This window comes from Abramis brama (genome assembly GCF_963993115.1).
Source record: "Abramis brama genome assembly, chromosome: 17".
Lineage (NCBI taxonomy): Eukaryota > Metazoa > Chordata > Actinopteri > Cypriniformes > Leuciscidae > Abramis > Abramis brama.
Window position 1 is genome coordinate 24,584,661 of NC_139979.1, and position 20,321 is coordinate 24,604,981.

The window sequence follows — 20,321 nt, forward strand, 5'->3', positions numbered from 1 at the left end:
CTTTTTGGAGCTTGACAGTTGCCATTATGACCTTTTTTTCTGTATACTCAGGGCTCTATGCTAACATTTTTCTAATAAAAATGTTTTAGGAGCACAGTAAAAAATTTAGGAGCACCTACGATCAATAACAGACATTAACTTTCCCATTAAGGGGCGATATTTGCCCCTTTACATGTAAATTCATTTACAGGAGCATTTTCTTTTTCCCATTATAAGAGCAATTTTTCTAATCTTATTAAATGTATGCATCATTTTTTGTCAATTTCTTTAATTAAAACAGAAATTTTGTTTTTAAATTTCAATTTAAACAAATTCAGTTAGAACAATAAGACTGTTACCAATCAAATGAAATTATCAAAAAATCCATCTTTGCACTGCAAAAGTGGCACAGAAGCTCCATCGGAAGTGGTATTTAGACACATTTACATCAACTGTTTAATGCAGCTCATGGGTAAATAATGTTGTATGAATGTTTTAAATATAATTTTTGAATTTAGAAATATGTTGCCTAAAAATTAAACTTTAAAAGTTTGATATTTTAAATGGAAACAGTCTATGTAAAGTGTAAATATGAAGTCTTAATGTGTGAATCATTAATTTAATCATTCAAAATGCAATTCATTCAAGTATCACCGTTGCTTGGAGATGCGTAACAGTTCTGGTGTGGCTTTGTTTGAAACTATTTAACCATAATCTAACCTAATATGGATGTATTCATGAGAATCGATCGGGTCACTCGCACCGGTGCGCTCAAATATTTTTGATCAGTGTAGAGCCCTGATACTGTAAAAGAGCTGCATAAAGATTATTCAGAATGTATTCAGAATGAAAACGGCAACACCACATGGGTTTGAGATGGCACGGGGATGACAAAATAACGAGCCAATTTGTCTGCTCTTCAATAATTCAGCAGCACTAAAGAACAGTTGGAATTGCTTTCACCTAGACGCTTCCATCTGCGTCCTTCTGGTGTCTTGATCACAAGAGCTCAAAGTCTCACAGTAGATGAGATCATTTATTCTCCATTGAACACAAAAGAATGGCCACTACAGAATTTTTTTTGTTGTAATTTTGCAATGTCTTTGTAATTTTGGCTCGTTGGCTGTTGCTCTGGAGTTCAGCCGTTGAAACTCACAGATGGTTGGCATTGATTAATGTTAGCCTTTTCTCATGCTATTGGGAGTTAACCTGTTATGATACTGACAACAAAATGATAATGTCATTTATAGACAAAATCTGTCACAGCATTCAAAAATATATTTGTAAGGAGAAGGCTTGTAGATGATTGGCTGATGTCCAGGCCACATTTGTATATTTGCCAATGGGATTTTGACAAAATTCTCTGAAAAACCCTCATTTAACTGAGGTGAGTCTCAAAAACAGACTTTGTTTGAGTTTCATTCCCCAAATGTTCATGATTTTTAAAAGCATTTATGCTTTTATTGCCATACATTTCCAAGCTCCTTGACCAGCCCATGGAGGCTATAGAGAAACGCAATGGGAGAATTATTTGTAAGCTATATTCCTAAAGTTTATGTAGCTCTGCTGAAAGTGAATGTAAACTGGTGGAAGATGCAAAGGGAGATATTCTAGCCAATGTTAGAACTATGGGAGGTGAGAGCAGGATGTTTAGACTTTAAATCTAATTTAGAGCATCAGTCTAAAGTCTTTCACTGTGGCCTGGGTTTGACAAGATCCATTTAGACTGACAGCCAACATCTGGAAAAGTTTGACAGGAAGCCTCTTTTCACTTTACAGTCTGTTATGTAAACCCTTTTTATACATGAATAAACAATTGTGTAACTATAAAAAACACACACACACAAAGAAACGATGCTGAGAAAATATGTTATTAAATATTTATTTTACTGTTCATTCGAATGCTTTTTGCTCTGGGTCTCTTTCAGGTGGTGTTGCTCAGTGGTCACCTGGACAGCTGGGATGTGGGTCAGGGCGCTATGGATGATGGAGGTGGAGTCGCCATTTCCTGGGAGGCACTTTCTTTGATCAGAGACTTAGGTGAGACCTGTAAAGATGGTAACATTTGGAGAACTTCTCTCTCTCTCTCCGTCACATGACTAAAGCCGGGTGTACACTGTGATTTATAATAGTCCCTTACGATTATTGCTTATCAGACTGTAAGAACATGATAATCGCTTTAAGCCATGTCACACTGTAAGATGAAGATCTCAGTTGTCATTAATGTCAACTTAAAAACGGACGCACGAAAGAGAACTTGCCCGGAGTTTTACATCATCAATCAATGACACGTTTGGTGATGTGAGCTGCGTTACACGCGGGATTGAAATGGTGGCTACAAAGAAATCTCTTTTGTTACTTTTGGTCATGGCTTGTCTTTAAAAACGAAGACAATTTGACGGTCGTCGTAGGAGAAGTCACACTGCAGGACTGTGAGTCAAATCTTCTGACACTGCCAGAATTTCATCAGAGGTAAAATTTGATCGCAACAGTCATTAATCAGCTGTCTGTGAACATGTTAAACTAACGATCAGAAACTTCAGATTTTAGCCAAGGATCAGAGGAATCTTTTAGGGTTTGCAAAATTTGTCTCAGATGGTCAAATCGTGGCCAAAATCGCACAGTGTGCACCTGACTTAAGTGCCAGTGACTTTGATATACACGTGAGAAACATTCTAAGCATTTTTATTATCTTTTAAAGAATTATATATTATTAATGTTTTTCAATTTGTTGTATTTAAAGTCGGCATGTAAAGGAAGTTGTGATAGTCTTTTCTTCCCTATTGTGACTTACATCCGGCTTCTCAAACAGGAAAAAATCTAGGGCGGGACTTGATTTTGTCCATCGGGAATTGATTGGATGGTTGTGGTTTGGTATTGCTGTGATGTCATGTGAATGACAGCGTGTCCCTCTATCTATCTATCTATCTATCTAGACAAATATATTTGTATAGTTGTTTTATATTTTATTGATATAGTTTAGATCCCTTAACTCCTAACCCCATGCCTACTCATAACCACTTTTATAGAGTATAAAAAGAATATATAAAATGTAATGAGAGGAAAATGGTACATTGACCATTTTAGTTACAATACACCAATAAATATATATTTCTGAGCCGCTAATCCCACTCTTACCTCTAAATCTGATCCCAACTAATTTCTTAAAAATATCTACAGTGTAAAGAAAAACTTAAGAAACAGGTAAGTGTAATCACAATAATTCATTCAGTTTATTTGGAAAATGTTAAAAAGAACTAACATAGTTGTCCAAATCATGTGTTGCATTCATAGTTCTCTCTTGTAGAATACAATAGTTTTGAATGAGATACAGAGTCAAATTTAAAAGGATACTCCACCCAAAAATAAAAATTCTATCATTATTTGCTCATAATGGTAATTCATACAACTCCAGGTGATAAATCAATATCTTCTAAAGTGAACCAGTAGGTGTGTGTGAGAAAAATACTAAACTTTTAAACTTTTTAAACTATAAATCATTGCTTCCGGCCAACTATCTTCATGCTGTGAACGTCAGCATGTTGTGAAGCATGACGTAAGTGCGTTGTGAAACTCACACGAGAAGGACGCTCCTTTGTGGACGCTCCAACCGAGTTTCACAACGCACTTACGTCACACTTCACAACATGTTGACGTTTACAGCGTACTGACAGATGGCCTGAAGCAATGGATCGTAGTTAACAGCATTTTTGGTGTATTTTATAGTCATTTTTTGAGGCACAGCATATTTATAAAAAATGCCTTTTGTATACAATGGCAAATGAAATAATAGTAGTGATTAAACAATTACAGCAGTGTAAACATAAAAACAATGCAACACAATCAATTAATTTTATAAATTCAGTATTAAAATAAGATGAAATGAGGATTCTTAACAATTTTTTACAGCTGTAAAGTTTCTGCTACATAAATAATTTGTTTAAATGCTGTCAATACGTCAGTATATTAAATTTAAGTATCTATGTATATGTACTTTATGTAAAATACATACAAATACTTGTGAGATCATGTTAAAAAAACAGGTAAGAACAAACTTATCCAGGTCTAAAAATATATGTTATGCATAATGCCACTGTATAAAACCATGTAATATTTCTGCTAAAAATTAGCCATGAATTATCAATAAAAATGCTTTGTGTTAGATGCATGTGTTTCAATTCGCATTTAAAAAAAACATTTTTTTTATTATTATTGTTTTAATTACTATTTAAAGTAATTGTTAATGTTTTGGTTTTGCAGGCATCTGCAGCAACTGTAGAAGTAGTGCAGTGTATAGAGAATATTCCATTATAATGGAGATTATTAAAATTCTTGCTGAGTGTCAGTATGTAATGCAGTGTGAGTCTCTTGGCCCCTCTCCTCTCTATTGTTGCTTTATTGCACAGGCAATACCGAAGGTTGTGCTCATTTGTATTTAAGATCTTTCTCTTGGCAAGGGGCGTCCACAAACACTGGCAAAATAAAGCTATAATGGTGCACAATAATAACCACAGACAACATGATTAATTTCAGTGCTGGTAGAGTAAGCATTCTCTACAACATTTTAAATGTTAAATGTTCAACAGCATTCAGTTCATTGAGTCCTTGGCTCTATTTTTACTATGTAAGCTTTTATTATTGCAACAGTGTAAACTATTTACTCAGGATCCATAAATCTACTCGTATTAGCATGTTTTAGAATATTATGTAATCCTCTGATGTGCCATTTGACTTGGACACAGTGACCAATACCTAGCAGTTCAGGAGATGGACAGTTCTCCCACCTGGATCATTGAGAAAGCTCAACACAATTAAGCCCAAAATATCTCTCACAGATTCCACTCTGCTGGAAGTACAGACAAGTTATCAAGTGCCTGGATCATCAAGCACTGTCTTCCCAGAATAATCAGCATGAAGTCTCTGATGTGTGAACCTGACCTTACAAATGCACTTTTATTTTAAAATTAATTGTAATATTCTCCTGTCCTTTTCTGCTTATGATCAGATTGATGAAAGCCACTAACCTTGATCTCAGCCGGTGAGGCAATATAACAGTGTCTGCATTATGAAAATGTATTCTGAAATTTTACTAGGTTGGCTCATACTGTCTATTGCTTGGGTCCCCAGGGCTGCGTCCTAAAAGAACACTGAGGACGGTGCTGTGGTCCGCAGAGGAGCCAGGCGGGGTGGGAGCTGCTCAGTACTTCCAACAGCACAAAGTACACTTCCCTATCACACTAAAACTATTGTGTTCTATGGGTGATTTAAAACAAGGGTGTTAAACATAGCCCTGGAATGATTTGAGGGGGAAAAAATATAAATATATAATATAAAATGATAAAGTAGAACTATGTTAAGTTCATTAACTGTATTTAGCCTCAAACTAACTTTGGATACAGAAACACTAGTACTTGTAGTAATATGGATTATCAGTTGACGTCATTTCTACAGGTTCTGATTAACAGTACAGGTCATTTTATCAGCATCCGAACATGGTGGTCTGTTCTTTACGTAAATGAGGTTACTTAAAAACATTATCTTGGACACACTTTGACACACGTTTATACGTAAGAAATGGTCACAATTGATCACGTAAGGGTCACAAGTGAGTCATAAATTCCGGAAGGACTCTTTACATCTGGGACGCTATTGAACTCTCCTGAAGACTATTCCTTTGGGATGGTTACATGCCTCTAAAAATAATAAATAACCCCTGCAAGCACAATTAGATTAAACATTGGCAATAACCTTTCCCTCCAAAGCTGAGTTTTGTCAGGACTTCACTGCAACATGAAAACTACATCCACACAGAGCACATATAGTGACCTGTCATGGGGTGGCAGGAATGAACCCAAAAGCAGACGAGGTGCAGACACTCAAGGTTTATTATGACAAAAAACAGAAAACAAAACCCACGAGGGGGCAAAACAGGACTGGGGAAGAGAACAACTAGACTAAGACCAAAATAATAAATAAAGACTAGACTCAGACTTGACGATGACTAAAAAAGAAACAAACAGCTATAAACTCACTAATAACATTCACAGGATTCAGACGAAGTATCACAGGGCAGTCACAGAGAATAACACGCAATGTTAGACAATGTACCGACACAGGACAGAAAACATGAGGGGATTAAATAGGGAGCAAACTAATCAGGGACACAGGTGAAGGCGATGATACAATAATGCAGATGAGATAACAAGGGGTGGGGCAAGGTGACAAGACAACGCAAGCACACAGCCCAAACAAATGGCCATGTGCTTACACATAAAACATGGGTCTGTCATGATCCATGACAGACCCATGACTGTCCCTCAAGACGAGAGATCTGAAACACGAAGGCAGAATCATGACAGTGACCAATGGTGCTATACATCCTATAAAGAATTAAACATGCTAAGTCACTACAAATGCTAAAGACACAGTTGTGAATAAAGTTTGAACTGACAATTCTCTTTCTACAAAATATGATTTGGTTAATTTGGTTGTATGAGCAAATTAATTAATTAAGTACAAAACAAGTACATATTTAATCTCTGGAAGTCAGGCTAAATGAGTAAACACTGTTACTGAATTCCTGACATGGGTCAGACCCTTAGTCACATTGTCTGTAACAAAAATACCAGAATAGTTCTACCAGAAAGACTCGGGAGATAAAATGATGTAACGAAGCATACATTTATTGACAGCTCAGCAAGCATTATTATAAAGTTCTTTGGCGTAGGCCCCGTCCATAGTTCGTAATCCGAGGGTAGCGGATCTGCATCTCCTGCCTGAAGACGAAGGCAGGGGCGCAGCCGACCCCCCTGGGAGGTAAGGACAGGACCATCCTGGTGGTGGTGGGGAGGGTGGAGGTTGTTGTCGCATGGCATCTGCGAACTCAAACGTGTAAGTACCGATCTTTTATACGAAAAGTATAAAGACGTGATTGGATAGTAATGAAGGTAATAAGTGACAGAGTAATTGAGTCTTCCTGACAGAACTTAAGCTAAAGCTTTCATGTACGCTGGTTTTAAGAAAACTATGATTTCCAAAAACAAGAAGATGGATTGCAAATCTATCTCTTCACAACTTACAGCTGTAAAACCCAGAGGAGGGAACGGAGTTGTACGTCAGAGGTGACCTGACGATATGGGGATCTCACTTGAGAGACCAATCCACTTCGAGTGTAAACTAAATGAGCCAATGCACATTGGCATGCGATTATTTGCAACAGCTGCTCTGCCTCGCAGCGCGAGCATATAATGAGCAGAAGGTGCGTCGCATCTTTGTTTTTCCGCTGAGGAGCCGGACTTTGTGACTCAGCCGTACAGTGGAGACTCAGCAACCTTGGCGACAGGACGTACGTCTCCGTTCCCTCCTCAGGGTACGAGGGTTACCATACATAACCGAGACATTCCCCTTTGTCAGTCACTCTCTTCCTACGTCAGAGGTGATCTGACAATATGGGGATATCTACCAACACGCCACTGCTGCTGGCCCTTCCAGCGCTCCACTTGAGTTTCCTGGCCTGACCACAGTGTTGGGCAGAAAGTAGGAGCTCTAAGCAGAGAAGGTCAGTCACTGCTGTTCCGCAAGACCCACTCAGTGTGACTTATTGGCTAACACTTGGAAAGCGTGCCCTGGAGAAGGGGGCGCTGCGGAAGCCACACCCTGCCCAGAGGGGTTCACTGTGGCGGTTACACATATGGACTAGCCAAGCAGGGTAGTGCAACATATGGCAGTCTCTGGGGTGGTTCCAGCCTAGTTCTAGAGGGGAAAGAACACCAGCAGAGACGACAGAGTCTCAGAGGAGCTGGACCATGGAAGAATACACATATGAGGTCTTCGCAGGGACCACTACATATGGACACCCAGCCTAACACAGGTTCCACAATGCATACGAGTGTAGGCCTGGTGTCAGACGCCCCACAACGTCTGACTGCCGCAGGGGTGACGGAGAAACTCAACAGGATTAGCCATTTCTGGGGAACACTACTGGAACAAATAGACGCACGTATCTGGCCCAGCGGGCGGGAGTGGCGTTGCAAGCCAACACTAAGAAAGGGTCCTTCGCGCTACTGGCTACTGGAGGCAAGTACACGGGAAGATACCGGCTCTACACGAAGGCTATAGAATCTAGCGAACATGTTGGGTGTCGCCCAGCCCGCATCTCTACAAATATCGACGCAACGGTCGCAGTGCTGTCCGTATGGACCAGTACATTCTTGCCATGTAACGGCCCCTTGAGGCGGCCCAGCGCAAGGTGTACTGCAAGCAACTTGAGGCAAGCAACAATTGGCACATCAGCCAATGCAGTTGGGGCCCCGTCCACAGACCCGAGACTGCATGCCCGTTGTACGTGGCCCCCCAGCCGGTGGCAGAGACATCCGGTATGTGCCGCTCTGCCACGCCCATCTCGATACTCGGCCGCTCTGCCAGTGCTGAAGCGGTCTCATATGAAGCAAGCCAAGCGGCGTTACTGCGGCTGCAACTGCCATATGCCCCAGGAGCCTCTGAAAGAATGTCAGTGGAACCGCTGTTCTGCTCTTGAACGAATTCAGGCAGTTCAACACCGACTGGACGCACTCCTCTGAGTCGCGCTGTCTGGTTGACCGAGTCTAACTCCATAACGAGAAAAGAGATCCTCTGCACCGAGGTGAGTTTGCTCTTTTCCCAGCTGACCCGAAGGCCCAACACGCTGAGGTGGCTGAGCACCATGTCCCTGTGTTCGCACAACTGATCCGGAATCAGAATCAGCCAGTCGTCGAGATAGTTGAGAATGCGAACGCCGTGTTCTCAGAGTGGAACAATGGCTGCTATCTCCGCGACCTTCGTAAAGATGCGAGGACAGGGACAGCACGAAGGGCAGGACTTTGTACTGGTATGCCCGTCCCTTGAACGCAAAGCGCAGAAACGGTCTGTATCGAGGGGGAATCGAGACATGAAAGTACGCATCCTTCATGTTGATTTCTGCAATCCAACCTCGAGGACTGATGCATTCGAAAATACGTTTCTGTGTTAACATCTTGAACGGGAGCTTGTGCAGGGCCCAATTCAAGGTTCGCCATTCCAAGGTTGGTCATAACCCACCGCCTTTCTTGGATACAATGAAGTAGGAGCTGTAGAACTCTGTCTTCATATCTGCACCCTCTTGAGACCCAGAGATAGAGAAGCTGCTCTTACTGAGAATTTGGGTACCGTTGACTGAGACGCCAGTGGCGGAACAGAATTTTATTAAACAAAAGATTCTTCGCCCCGGCCCTCAACAGGGAAGAGCAGCTGTGTCCAACTCTGGGTCGCCCGTCTCAGGGCTGCTGAGACAGGTGGTGCCGTCTTCCTGCGAAGGCTCGACGTCACAGTAAAGCTGGCTGTGACGGAGGTTTTTCTTTTTCACAGGGGACTGACAGCCTTGCCAACAAACAGGCTGAGGGGCAGCGCACGAGTGACTCTGGTAGCACATCGGGACAAGCTCTTGGTTACCTGCTTCTGAACTGTGGAGAACCGGCACAGTCTCCAACAGTGTCGCCTAAAAAGGCCACCTCGTCAGATGGGAGCATCGAGAAAGTGAACTTTGGCGATGTCTCACACCTCTGCCAGGTTTAGCCATGGGGCGCTTCTGGACCACCAGGGTGGACATCGTCTGACTGAGGGGCAGCGCTGTGACTTAAATCACGGTCAATCACTATACGCAGCTCAACCCCGACTCAGAACCACCCTCGTGCATTGAGTGTTTTGGCCTTCCACAGACTTTAGGGTGGCCATCACATGCAGGGAAGAGGCGGTCTGCAGTTAGCAGAGCCGCCCCACCACCCAGGGTAGTGAGAGAGGAAAAACTTTTTCTGCAGATTTTGCCATGTTTGGCAAAATGTCCACCCTAGTGGCAATGTCGATGTCCACCCTAGTGGCAATATGCTTCCATACTGCCAAAGTTTTTCACACACATCCGGGCAGGCACGGGGGTGGGGCAAGGCGATTACGCGCCACACTCTGCCCCCAGAGTAGCCCGGGAAAGTATGGCTGTCAAGTCTGAATCTGATTCAGCATGAGCACACACACCATTATAGTGGGAACTCAGCATCATCTTCATTTCCAGAGCATAACAGCCCTCTCTCTGATGCAGTGATCGACATCTGATCCTCCACTGGAGCCCCGAATGAAATGCTTGGTCCCTCATGAGAAGGACCAGTAATCCCATCCGGAAGCTGCCAGAGACAGTGAACATGGCTGTCAAACTCGATGGCATACGGCATGCTGAGCACTCAAGCCCTTATGAGACAGGCAAGACGAACAACGTGCCGATGTGGTCATGCTCTCATAAACCACCCACGAATGCAGTCTCAGCATGTTTGTGATGCGCTAGAGGAGTGGGGGGCCCGAGGAGGTGGTCTCGTCGAGGAACGCTCACTGTAATCCTCAGATCACCAGTGCTATTAGCCAAAGTAGCCCTTTTCTGGTGGCAAAGGGCAAATAGGCAAAGGGACTCCATCTCGTTTGAGGCATTTGAGTCTAGAGCGCCGAATGACGCGCGATGGGCTGCCGTGACAACCTGTCATCCGGCAGCTCGACGGCACATGCCACGCTGAGCGGCTCAAGCCTTTACGAGAAAGGGGAGACGAACAACGTGCCGACGTGGTCATGCTCTCATGTGAGAACATGAACCACCCACGATTGCAGTCTCAACATGCTCAAGCCCAGGCATGTGAAACAGTGATCGTGGCCGTCAAATGAGGACAGGAAACGACCGCGTCCAGAAACACACGGTTTGAATGACATCTTGAAAAAGACGCAGTGTCAAACCGTGTGTGCTCTTTCAGGAAATGGCTCTCTCTGGTGCTGAAGCACCCAGGGATGGCTGTGGCTACACAAACAGGATGATAGTGCAAGCCTGATGTGAGCACTCACATTCTCATTGAAGGCGCAACATTCTGAGCTGTAAAAACAGCTGTTTTGCCGGCTCTCTGTGAGATTGCGGCCAGTGCTGTAACACCAACACCAGTTTGTAGAGTCTCCTGAAGAAGCAGACTCGTTTTTTGAAGTTAAAACACTCTCAGATTAGATTGCAGAGCAGGAACAGCATTTACCGTCTGGCTCTGAAGCGAAAGACAAAGATGCGACGCACCTTCTGGTCATTATATGCTAGCGCTGCGAGGCAGTGCTGCTGTTGCATATCATCGCATGCCAATGTGCATTGGCTCATTTAGTTTACACTCAAAGTGGATAGGTTTCTCAAGCGAGATCCCCATATCGTCAGATCACCTCTGGCATACGTAGAGAGTGACTGACGAAGGGGAACTGCTAATTTAGTAACGTGAAAATATTATGGATATTTAATATTAATAAATAGATGATGTTCCCATGTTTGCATTGATTAATTGTTAGATAGGCTGTGATGCATTAATATAGATTTAATCCTGACAGTTTATTTTCCTTTTTTATGGCCGAGTTTGTGATAATGTTCAGTTTCAGATGGATTATATAGTTAGTAATCTTACCAAGAGCTGTAGGTAGTTAAAATAAATTTCTTGTCAGTGTAGTTGTTTGAAAAATATTCACTAATTACCAATTTATTATGTGTGTCAGTGACGTGACACTAATTTTATTTGCTCATCTCATTAATATATTCAAAAAGACATTCGACATTCAAAATGCAATTCATACATATATTCTGACATTTATGTAAAAAATGTCTGGGTGACACAACTGTCCTGATAAAATAATGTAGAAATAAAGCCAAAAAAGAAAAAAAAGGAACTTATGTCATACAGAGAAACACTCGTGACACTGTGTCAAGGTCTTAAAGTCTTTCAAAATATCAAATAATTTGTGGAGAAGTTCAGGCTGTAAAATGCTATGAGGTGCAAATCCCCCAAATCTAATGATGTTCATGCATTAATAAGTTCATGATTTGTAGTAATAATAATAATAATAATAATATTAAGCATTAATATGTAGTTACTTTATACTAAATGGTAACATTATTAGTTTGATTAAATTGAAACTTTTCTCTCAAAACTTTCAAAACCATATGAAACCAACATGAATACAAAGAATACAGTTATTTTCTAAGATTTCTAAGAATTTTCTCTTCTTATTTATTGTTGGCACTCTTATGTCATTCACTCTTGTACGGTATATGTGATATCTGGTGAATGTAATTAGTAAATCCCATATCTATATTTACCAAAATATTAGTTATTAAAGCGTCATGAAGTGACCTTGTTCTAGAATGTGATACAGATCACCTGAGTTGTCTATACTAACAATATGGCATGTTCTATGTATTTTGAAAAACAGTTTTAAATGTAGGTATACAGTCCTGGTCAGAAATATTGGCACATTTGGAAAATATGAACAAAGAAGCCTGTTAAAATAAATCTGCATTGTTAATCCTTTTGACCTTCTTTCAAAATATTCACAAAAATCTAACATTTTATTGATGTAAAACAATTTTAAATGGGGGAAAATCTCATTATGAAATAAATGTCTTTCTCTAATACACATTGGCCACAATTAATGACTCCCTTTTATTCAATACTTTTTGCAACCTCATTTTGCCAAGGTGACAGCTCTGAGTCTTCTCCTATAATGCCTGATGAGTTTGGAGAACACCTGACAAGAGACCATTCCTCCATGCAGAACCTCTCCAGATCCTTTAGTTTCCCAGATCCATGCTGATATACTCTCCTCTTCAGTTTTCTATAGGATTCTGGTCAGGGGACTGGAATGGCCATGGCAGAACCTCAACTTTGTGCTCAGTGACCCATTTTTGTATGGATTTTGATATTTGTTTTGGCTCATTGTCCTGATGGAGGATCCAAGTAGAAACAGTCAGGTTTTGATTTTTTATCTGTTGGTATTTGATAGAATCCATGATGCCATGTATCTGAACAAGAAGTTCAGGACCTCCAGCAGAAAAATAGGCCCACAACATTAAAAATTCAGCAGTATATTTAATCGTATACATGGGGGGTACTTTTTTATCCCTGTGTGCATCAAACCCAACTTGAGTATTTGCTGCCAAAAAGCTATTTTTTTTTAAGTTTTATCTGACCATAGAACCCAGTCCTGTTTGAAGATCAAGTAGTGTCTGAAAACTGAATATGCTAAAGTTTGTTTTTAGATGAGAGCAGGCGATTTTTCTTGAAATCCTCCTGAACAACTTGTGGTGATAGGTGCTGTTATTTTTTGAGGCTTTTTGACCCCAAGACTGTTTTCTGCAATTCTCCAGCTGTGATCCTTGGAGAGTCTTTGGCCACTCAAACACGTGTCCTCTTCCATGCAGATTCATAACATTTTCTGTTGATTGGAACTTCTTAATTATAGCCCAGATGGTGGAAATGGGAATTTTCAATGCTTTAGCTATTTTCTTTCCACTTTCAGCACATCAGAACTATATTCTTTTGTTTTATCTATTGTGATGGATGATGGCCTTTGTGTTTCCTCATATTTATACTCCTGTGAAACAGGAAGTCATGGCTGGTTAACTTTTTGTTACTTTATGTTTTATGTTTATGTTCCTAGTCACCCTATTGTACTAAATATTGTAAATATGAAGGAGAATATACTTAAGAGATATTTCTCTCATATGAATTTTAGGGGTACCAATAATTGTGGGCAGTGTGTATTAAATAAAAACATTTATTTTTAATTAGTTTTACTTAAATGAAAGGTTAGGTTTTATGTGATTTAAAAAAAATATATATATCAAAAGGATAAACAATGCAGATTTATTTTCACAGCCTTCTTTGATCGTATTTACCATGGGTGCCAATAATTCTGATCACGACTATCAGTTAAGCACAGAACTTTTAAGAAATTTAATGTAGGACATTTTTCTCTGTTCATTATGTGAGTACTCTTTTGTCCTTGAGAGCACTTTTGAAATCTTCCATCAGGATCTCTTATCCTGAAAGTACACAGTACCGTCACAATTAGTTCTGTTTATAATTATTTAAATAGCCTGTTTTAGTGTGTTGGATTATGGCATCTGACAAAAAGGTTTTACCAGGTCTGTGTGGTGTCTGTTTTAATGCTGAAAGTACTCTCAGAATCGATCCTAATTTTAGCTGGAGGAGCAAATTGGCTGAAATTTCTGTCAATAATGTTTTACTTGGACTCTTCTGGTTTTGGAGCAACAGTGCAATAAACCATATTTGTCAGGTCTGTGTGCTGTTAAAGTGATACTTAATGATATGGAACAATTTAGCCAGCATCTGGACATAAAACTCTATTGTATCTGCGCACTGCCATGGGATTTCGTTTTTACTTTATGAGGTTGGATTCTGATCATAGAGCGGTGGTTTCAGCCCAAGCAGGATTCAAATGCTGCGTTTTGGCTACTGACCCAACTTTTTACTGTATTGCATCCAATTATGTAGATATTTGGTAGAGCTTTCTATGACGTGGACTGGCAATTCACTGCTGAGAATGAAACAAACCTTCATCCTTTTAGTATAAAAAGAAATTGTGGCAGATACAAGAAACCAGATTAACAAAAAAACATTCTGTGCTACTTTATATTGGGTTGATTATAAAACATAATATAATACATATTGTACAATATGATATTATTTTAAATAATATTTTTTAAATATTCTCCAGCTTTAGCTTTCCCTAAAATTGCATATTACATTCTGGTTTTGTGGTCACTTTTCCTAAGGCAAACATCTCAAACTTTGACCTGGTTATGGAGTCTGATCTGGGCACCTTCAGCCCTCTGGGACTGCAATTCACTGGCAGCGACAAAGCTCGGGCAATCATGAAGGAGGTGATGAAACTTTTGGCTGCCATCAATGTCACGTCGCTTGAAGAACACGGAGAGGGAACAGATATTAACATGTGGATGAAGGCTGGGGTTCCAGGTCAGTTTCATCTAGAGCAGAATTCAGTCTTGTTTCTTGCCTTGTGATTGGTTACAATTAGCAAAGTAGAACAGCATTACTAGAAAGACAGTATCCAAAATATGAAAATTAATTTACTCTTTATTTTGATGGTCCTCTTTAGACATTCTGTTGACTAAGTAACGTTGAACCTACATGTCAACTAACTCTCACTAGAGTATTAGTGGACTGTTAAGGGTAGGGTTAGGGTTAGTAGAATAAGTTGCTTCTGTATGTACTTGCAAACTTACTTATAGTCAGTAGAATATCTGTTGGGGGAGAATCAAAATAAAGAGTTAGCAGATATTAAGCAGACAGTCTACTAATATTTTAATGTGAGTTAGTTGACATGTAGGTGCAACATTACTTATAGTCAACAAAACAAAATGTCTATAGGGACAATCAAAAAAAGGTGTTACCGAAAATTCTTATGTCATTCCAAACCTGTATTTCTTTTATATTTGTTTCTTATGTGAAAAATGCCATTTTGGACCCTTTTAACTTTCATTGAATGGACTAAAACAGTTGAAATATTCATCAAAATACCTTCTTTTTATATATTTCTTGAGTAGCAAATCACCATATTAGAATGATTTCTGAAGGATCATACTGAAGACTGGAGGAATGGCTGCTAAAAAATACATATAAACCAGTTATTTTAAATTGCAATATTTCACAATGAAACAATTACGTGCAGTCTTGGTGAGCATTTAAAATATCTTACTGACCCCAAAAATTTGAACAGCTTTTTTCTTTTCTTCATCTGAAATATGAGTGGAAACAGTGGATTAGCAAATAGGATATATGAATATTTTGTGCCTTTTTATATTTGCTTGTATTATAATCATTTATGAACAATGTTCACATTTTGTAATTGACCCTTCGCTAAGCCCCGCCCTCCTTAGTTACTGTTGCTACGCCTGTCAAGCTTTTGCGCCTGGCACGTCTATTACAGTATGTATGCACTGGTTTCAGACATTTCCAAGGAGATAATTAGTCATTTTTTTGGTCGAACAGGTGAAAATCTGAGAGAGCAAGACAAAAGGGACTGCAGTATGCATTCAAGGGATATATCCACAACATAATATGCAAACGATTAGAGAATAATTTCATCAAAATTGAAGCAAAAGCCTAGATCGTTAGGTCCCAGCGCAAGCAGCATACGCCTCATACGCTGACCATTCAAATGGGAAACACAAATTGAGGAACAGGCATGCACAGCAGGGTGAGTGAAATTTGAAAATCTAATATTTATAAATCAAACAGCTTATCCATAAGTATTGTGGAATAGACACAAGACATTAGCCTGACCACTTTGCAATGATAACATTCTCCCGCTTATATTTTTAGTGCGCCAGGCTAACGTTACTGCTCACACGTCGTGAGTCACATAAGTGACTAACGTTACTGTTATGAACTGATTAAGTTTGCATACCAACCTTTTCCTTGGAGATCTCTGGCAAGCCCCCTGATGTTCCCTCCTTTTACTAACTACCTTTTACTTATACTTGAACTAACACCGTGAGAGTCGCGATCGGATTGGGGTACTAGTTTAGCCGTATATTAACAAAATGCTGTATATATTTTTAAGTAACGCTAAGTTATGTCAGTAAGCCTCCGTCTTGCCTTTTATCACATTGCTTGATCCACGAGCTGGACAATAACTTTATTCTAGAGCTATAAAGCCAAAACACTTTACTTTTAATTTCTTATTATCAATGTAAAGCTGCTTTGGAACAATCTACATTGTTAAAAGCGCTATATAAATGATTACGTCTGGCATTTCTCCCCTTGGGTTTTAGGTTTCGGGAAGGGAACAAAATCCACCCCCCCTATCCAAACTTTTAGGATACCGGGTATCAGATTTGCACAATCCATACGCACAACGCTTCGGCATGTTTCCCTCGCTCGAAAGCTTGCCAGACCTCCCGCGCCTAGTTACGGTTGCTAAGCCACGATTGGCCAGTGGCGGTTTTCGGGCGTGGCTTAGCGAAGGGTCAATTGTATTCAAGTTTTTAATTTGTATTCAAGTTAAGCCACTCACTTAAAAGGTTTAAACCAGTCATGGTTTGACACATTGTTTGTATTGTTTTTTTGTATATGTTTCTATTTTCATTTACAATCTTAAACTTTTCTACCTCCCTCATACAAACTGCAAGGGACGTCAGCAGTCTAATGACTTGAAAGAACTGCATTAATTGTTTGAGTTCAGCCAATGATCTGTGAAATTAGCTCTGAAAAGCCTAGAATTCTTGGCAGAAGTGAAGTACAGTGAGCTCTCATAGTTAACCCTCAGGTGCAGATTTGGAGAGGTGCAATGTACTGTATCATTTAATATTTTCATACTCAGAAAACATGCAGCACTAGCCTTTTATGACTATTGATCTTTTTTTATTGCTATTAAAATAACAAACCGTGACAATATCTTCGATATTTCCAAAGGTAAAATATGTTTGTAGCATTAGATGTGGCTTCTCTGCCTTTCTGGCGTAACATAATATGTTTGCAGAGATTTAGGAATGTTCAGTTCACATACTCGTTTCTCCGAAAAGCAATGCTACAGCCAGTTATTCTATTTTGAACTGTCTGTTTTTGTTTTGGTCTGTGTGATCCCGCCCACTGCCAATTTAATATTGTTTTGACACTCTGGGTTGCCAGTTAAAGGAAAATAGTGTACTGCAGCCATGGACGTAAGCAAACGAACTGGGTCAGAGATTGCAGATTCTACCCTACCTAAAAAGCCTTGGCATCCATCTAAAAATCTCTATGAAAGGGAGCATATTAAAATTAGGATAAATGAACTCATCAACTTATGTAAGTCTCCTCGGATTTCATTGTCAATTGCACTCGCTCCTGCTTCGTGTCCTCAATCTGGCAATCCGCATGAGCGTCGAGTCTGAAGAGGAGGGGGCAGGGCAAACAACTCCCTCCAATATTTTGAATTTGGACTGCAGTATCCATTTATTTCAAACACCAGCTGTCAGTATTACACACTGCACCTTTAATAAATAGTTTTCCATTTAAATTTTATATTCATTTTTCTTCAGCATAAAACTTGAGTAAAAAGTTTAAATGAATAATTAATGATCCAGCATGTTCCAAAGTGCATTCTGTTCTTCAGATGAAGCAAGAACATCTGACCTTTTATTATTCACATGATACTCTAGATCAGGGGTTCTTAAATCCAACCCTGGAGGGCCACTGTCCTGCAGAGTTGAGCTCAAACCCAGTCAAACTCACTTACTTGCAATTTTCTAGTAACTTTGAAGACCTTCATTGGCTTGTTTCAGGTGTGTTTGATTAGGGATGGAACTAAACTCTGCAGGGCAGTGGCCCTCCAGGACTGGATTTGAGGAACCCTGCTCTAGATGGAGCAGGCTAATTTTTCCTTAAAGAGATAGTTCACCAAAAATATTGTCATTATTTACTCACCCTTATGTTGTTCCAAACCTGTATGAGTTTCTTTCTTCTGCTGAACACAAAAGAAGATATTTTGAAGAATGTTGGTAACCAGACAGTTGACGGAAGCCATTGAGCAGATCTATTCAAACATATTAACATTGTCATATCCATTACCATGCCAAACACTCCAAGAGCTGTCATGACATAAATATTAGATTTTTATTTATTTATTTATTTTTTGCTTTATAATATGCTCTCGGACTCTGGGACTTCACTGTATAAGCATACGTTAGATCTTGTGAAGTCAAGCATGGCAGCTATACTGCCTTCTCTCATCATCATATTAAATTACTTGTGCATAAGAATGGATAAATCTCATTAATGTCTGTAGTCGCCAGTCTGATTGCTTTAACCACCAATGAACTGTGGCACACAAGAGGATCGGTTGTTCCCCTAATGCACACAGTGTTATCAGATGAATTGACTATGATAATCACTGCAGGAAAAATGAACGCAGCAGGAAGCATGTAGAAATGTATGGTGAAATTCCACTGAAGTTTAAAGCCAACACGTTAAACAAATGAATCATCCGCACAGCTGTCTAAGCAGCCAAAGCAACACAGAGCGACTTGAGCTGCTCTCAAGTTTTGTGCTGCATTTGGTTGCTCTGTAGTTCTTCCCCTTGACAAAGCTGCAAATTCAAACATGAAATATTGGCATCTATTTTCAAGAACAGCTCTTCTCAAGTTTAAAGTTGTAAGTTAAGATGGTTTCTGTTACAGTCATGGCAGTTAACCAGCTCAAAAGCGGAGCTTGATACGGTTTGTATTTGCTGTCGGATGTTGTAGAATGGACCGAAAATACGATGAAGTATTGTGAGCATTTATCTTTAGCGTTAAAGGTGCAGTATTATTTTCACCACCAGGTTTGTGCACTTTTCAGAATTAAGTTGAGAATTCCATAGATTCCAATTCAGTTCCTTAATTTGGATTGAAGTACTGTAAAAAAAAAAATATATATATATAATAAAAGATTGATACAAATCAATGTATCAATGCATAAAGATTGATACTGTTCAAAAGTTTAGGGTCAATAAGATTTGTTTTATGTTTTTGAAAGAAGTCTCAGCAATGCTGCATTTATTTGATCACAAACACAGCTAAATTAGTAATATTGTGAAATATTATTACAATTTAAATCTACTTTAATATATTTTCATATTTTATTTATTCCTGTGATACATTTTCAGAATGGTCTCATGATCCTTTAGAAACCATTAACATATGCTGATTTGTTACTCAGACAGTTAAAAACGGTTGTGCTGCTTTATATTTTTGTGGAAATGGTGATACATTTTATTCAGAAGAACAGCGTTTATTTAAAATAAAACTTTCTTTTATAACGTAAAAGTCTGTCACTTTTGATCAAATTAATGCATCCTTGCTAAATAGAGGTATTCACTTTTTAAAAATCTTACTGAACCCAAACTTGAAAGATAGATAGACAGACAGACAGACAGACAGACAGTTAGATCCATATTAGACAATACAACATCCACAAAAATGACTGTGTACCTTTAAATATTTAACCAAATACATTTTTAAAACCATCCCTGAGTTGTGTTTACATTTGAGGTTTGTTGGAACATAGCCTCAACCCTGTGCAGTTTCTTTCTGTTCACTGCCCTCTAGAATTGTCCCTGTAGCATGCATTGCACCATACACCTCACACTATTGATTCTAGGGCAGAGAATAAGCAATGCCTCACCAAGCACCCTTCTAAGGTCAAACAAAACTGTCCCTGTATTTCCAGGGGAATAAAGAATCGTGTGGCTGGTGCCTGTTCACATATGGGATTAGTACAGAAATAGATGGCAGGCAAACAGTCTTTAACTGCAACCACATGCATTCTGGATTCTTTTTCTCCATGTTTTATTGCTCCTCCAAACAAAGAGAATGAGGCCTGCAGTGGGATATACTATAGCAAACGTTTTTAAAGCACACTGATCTAAAAATGATTATGCTTGAGTGATGCTGTGTTAATGAGTCACCGGCTGGTCAGCTTTTCATCAGCATC

The 20,321-nt window shown here is 39.5% G+C and overlaps 1 protein-coding gene across 1 annotated transcript in view; it reads left to right on the forward strand.

Moving 5' to 3' along the window:
* LOC311067039 (carboxypeptidase Q-like) overlaps positions 1 to 20,321 on the forward strand; it is a 57,835-nt gene that overhangs the window by 35,445 nt on the left and 2,069 nt on the right. Inside the window, exons 5-7 of the mRNA XM_084088588.1 lie at positions 1,908 to 2,019; positions 5,107 to 5,198; positions 14,624 to 14,825. Of these exons, the coding sequence (XP_083944714.1) occupies positions 1,908 to 2,019; positions 5,107 to 5,198; positions 14,624 to 14,825 (406 nt within the window). The remainder of the gene's footprint in view (positions 1 to 1,907; positions 2,020 to 5,106; positions 5,199 to 14,623; positions 14,826 to 20,321) is intronic.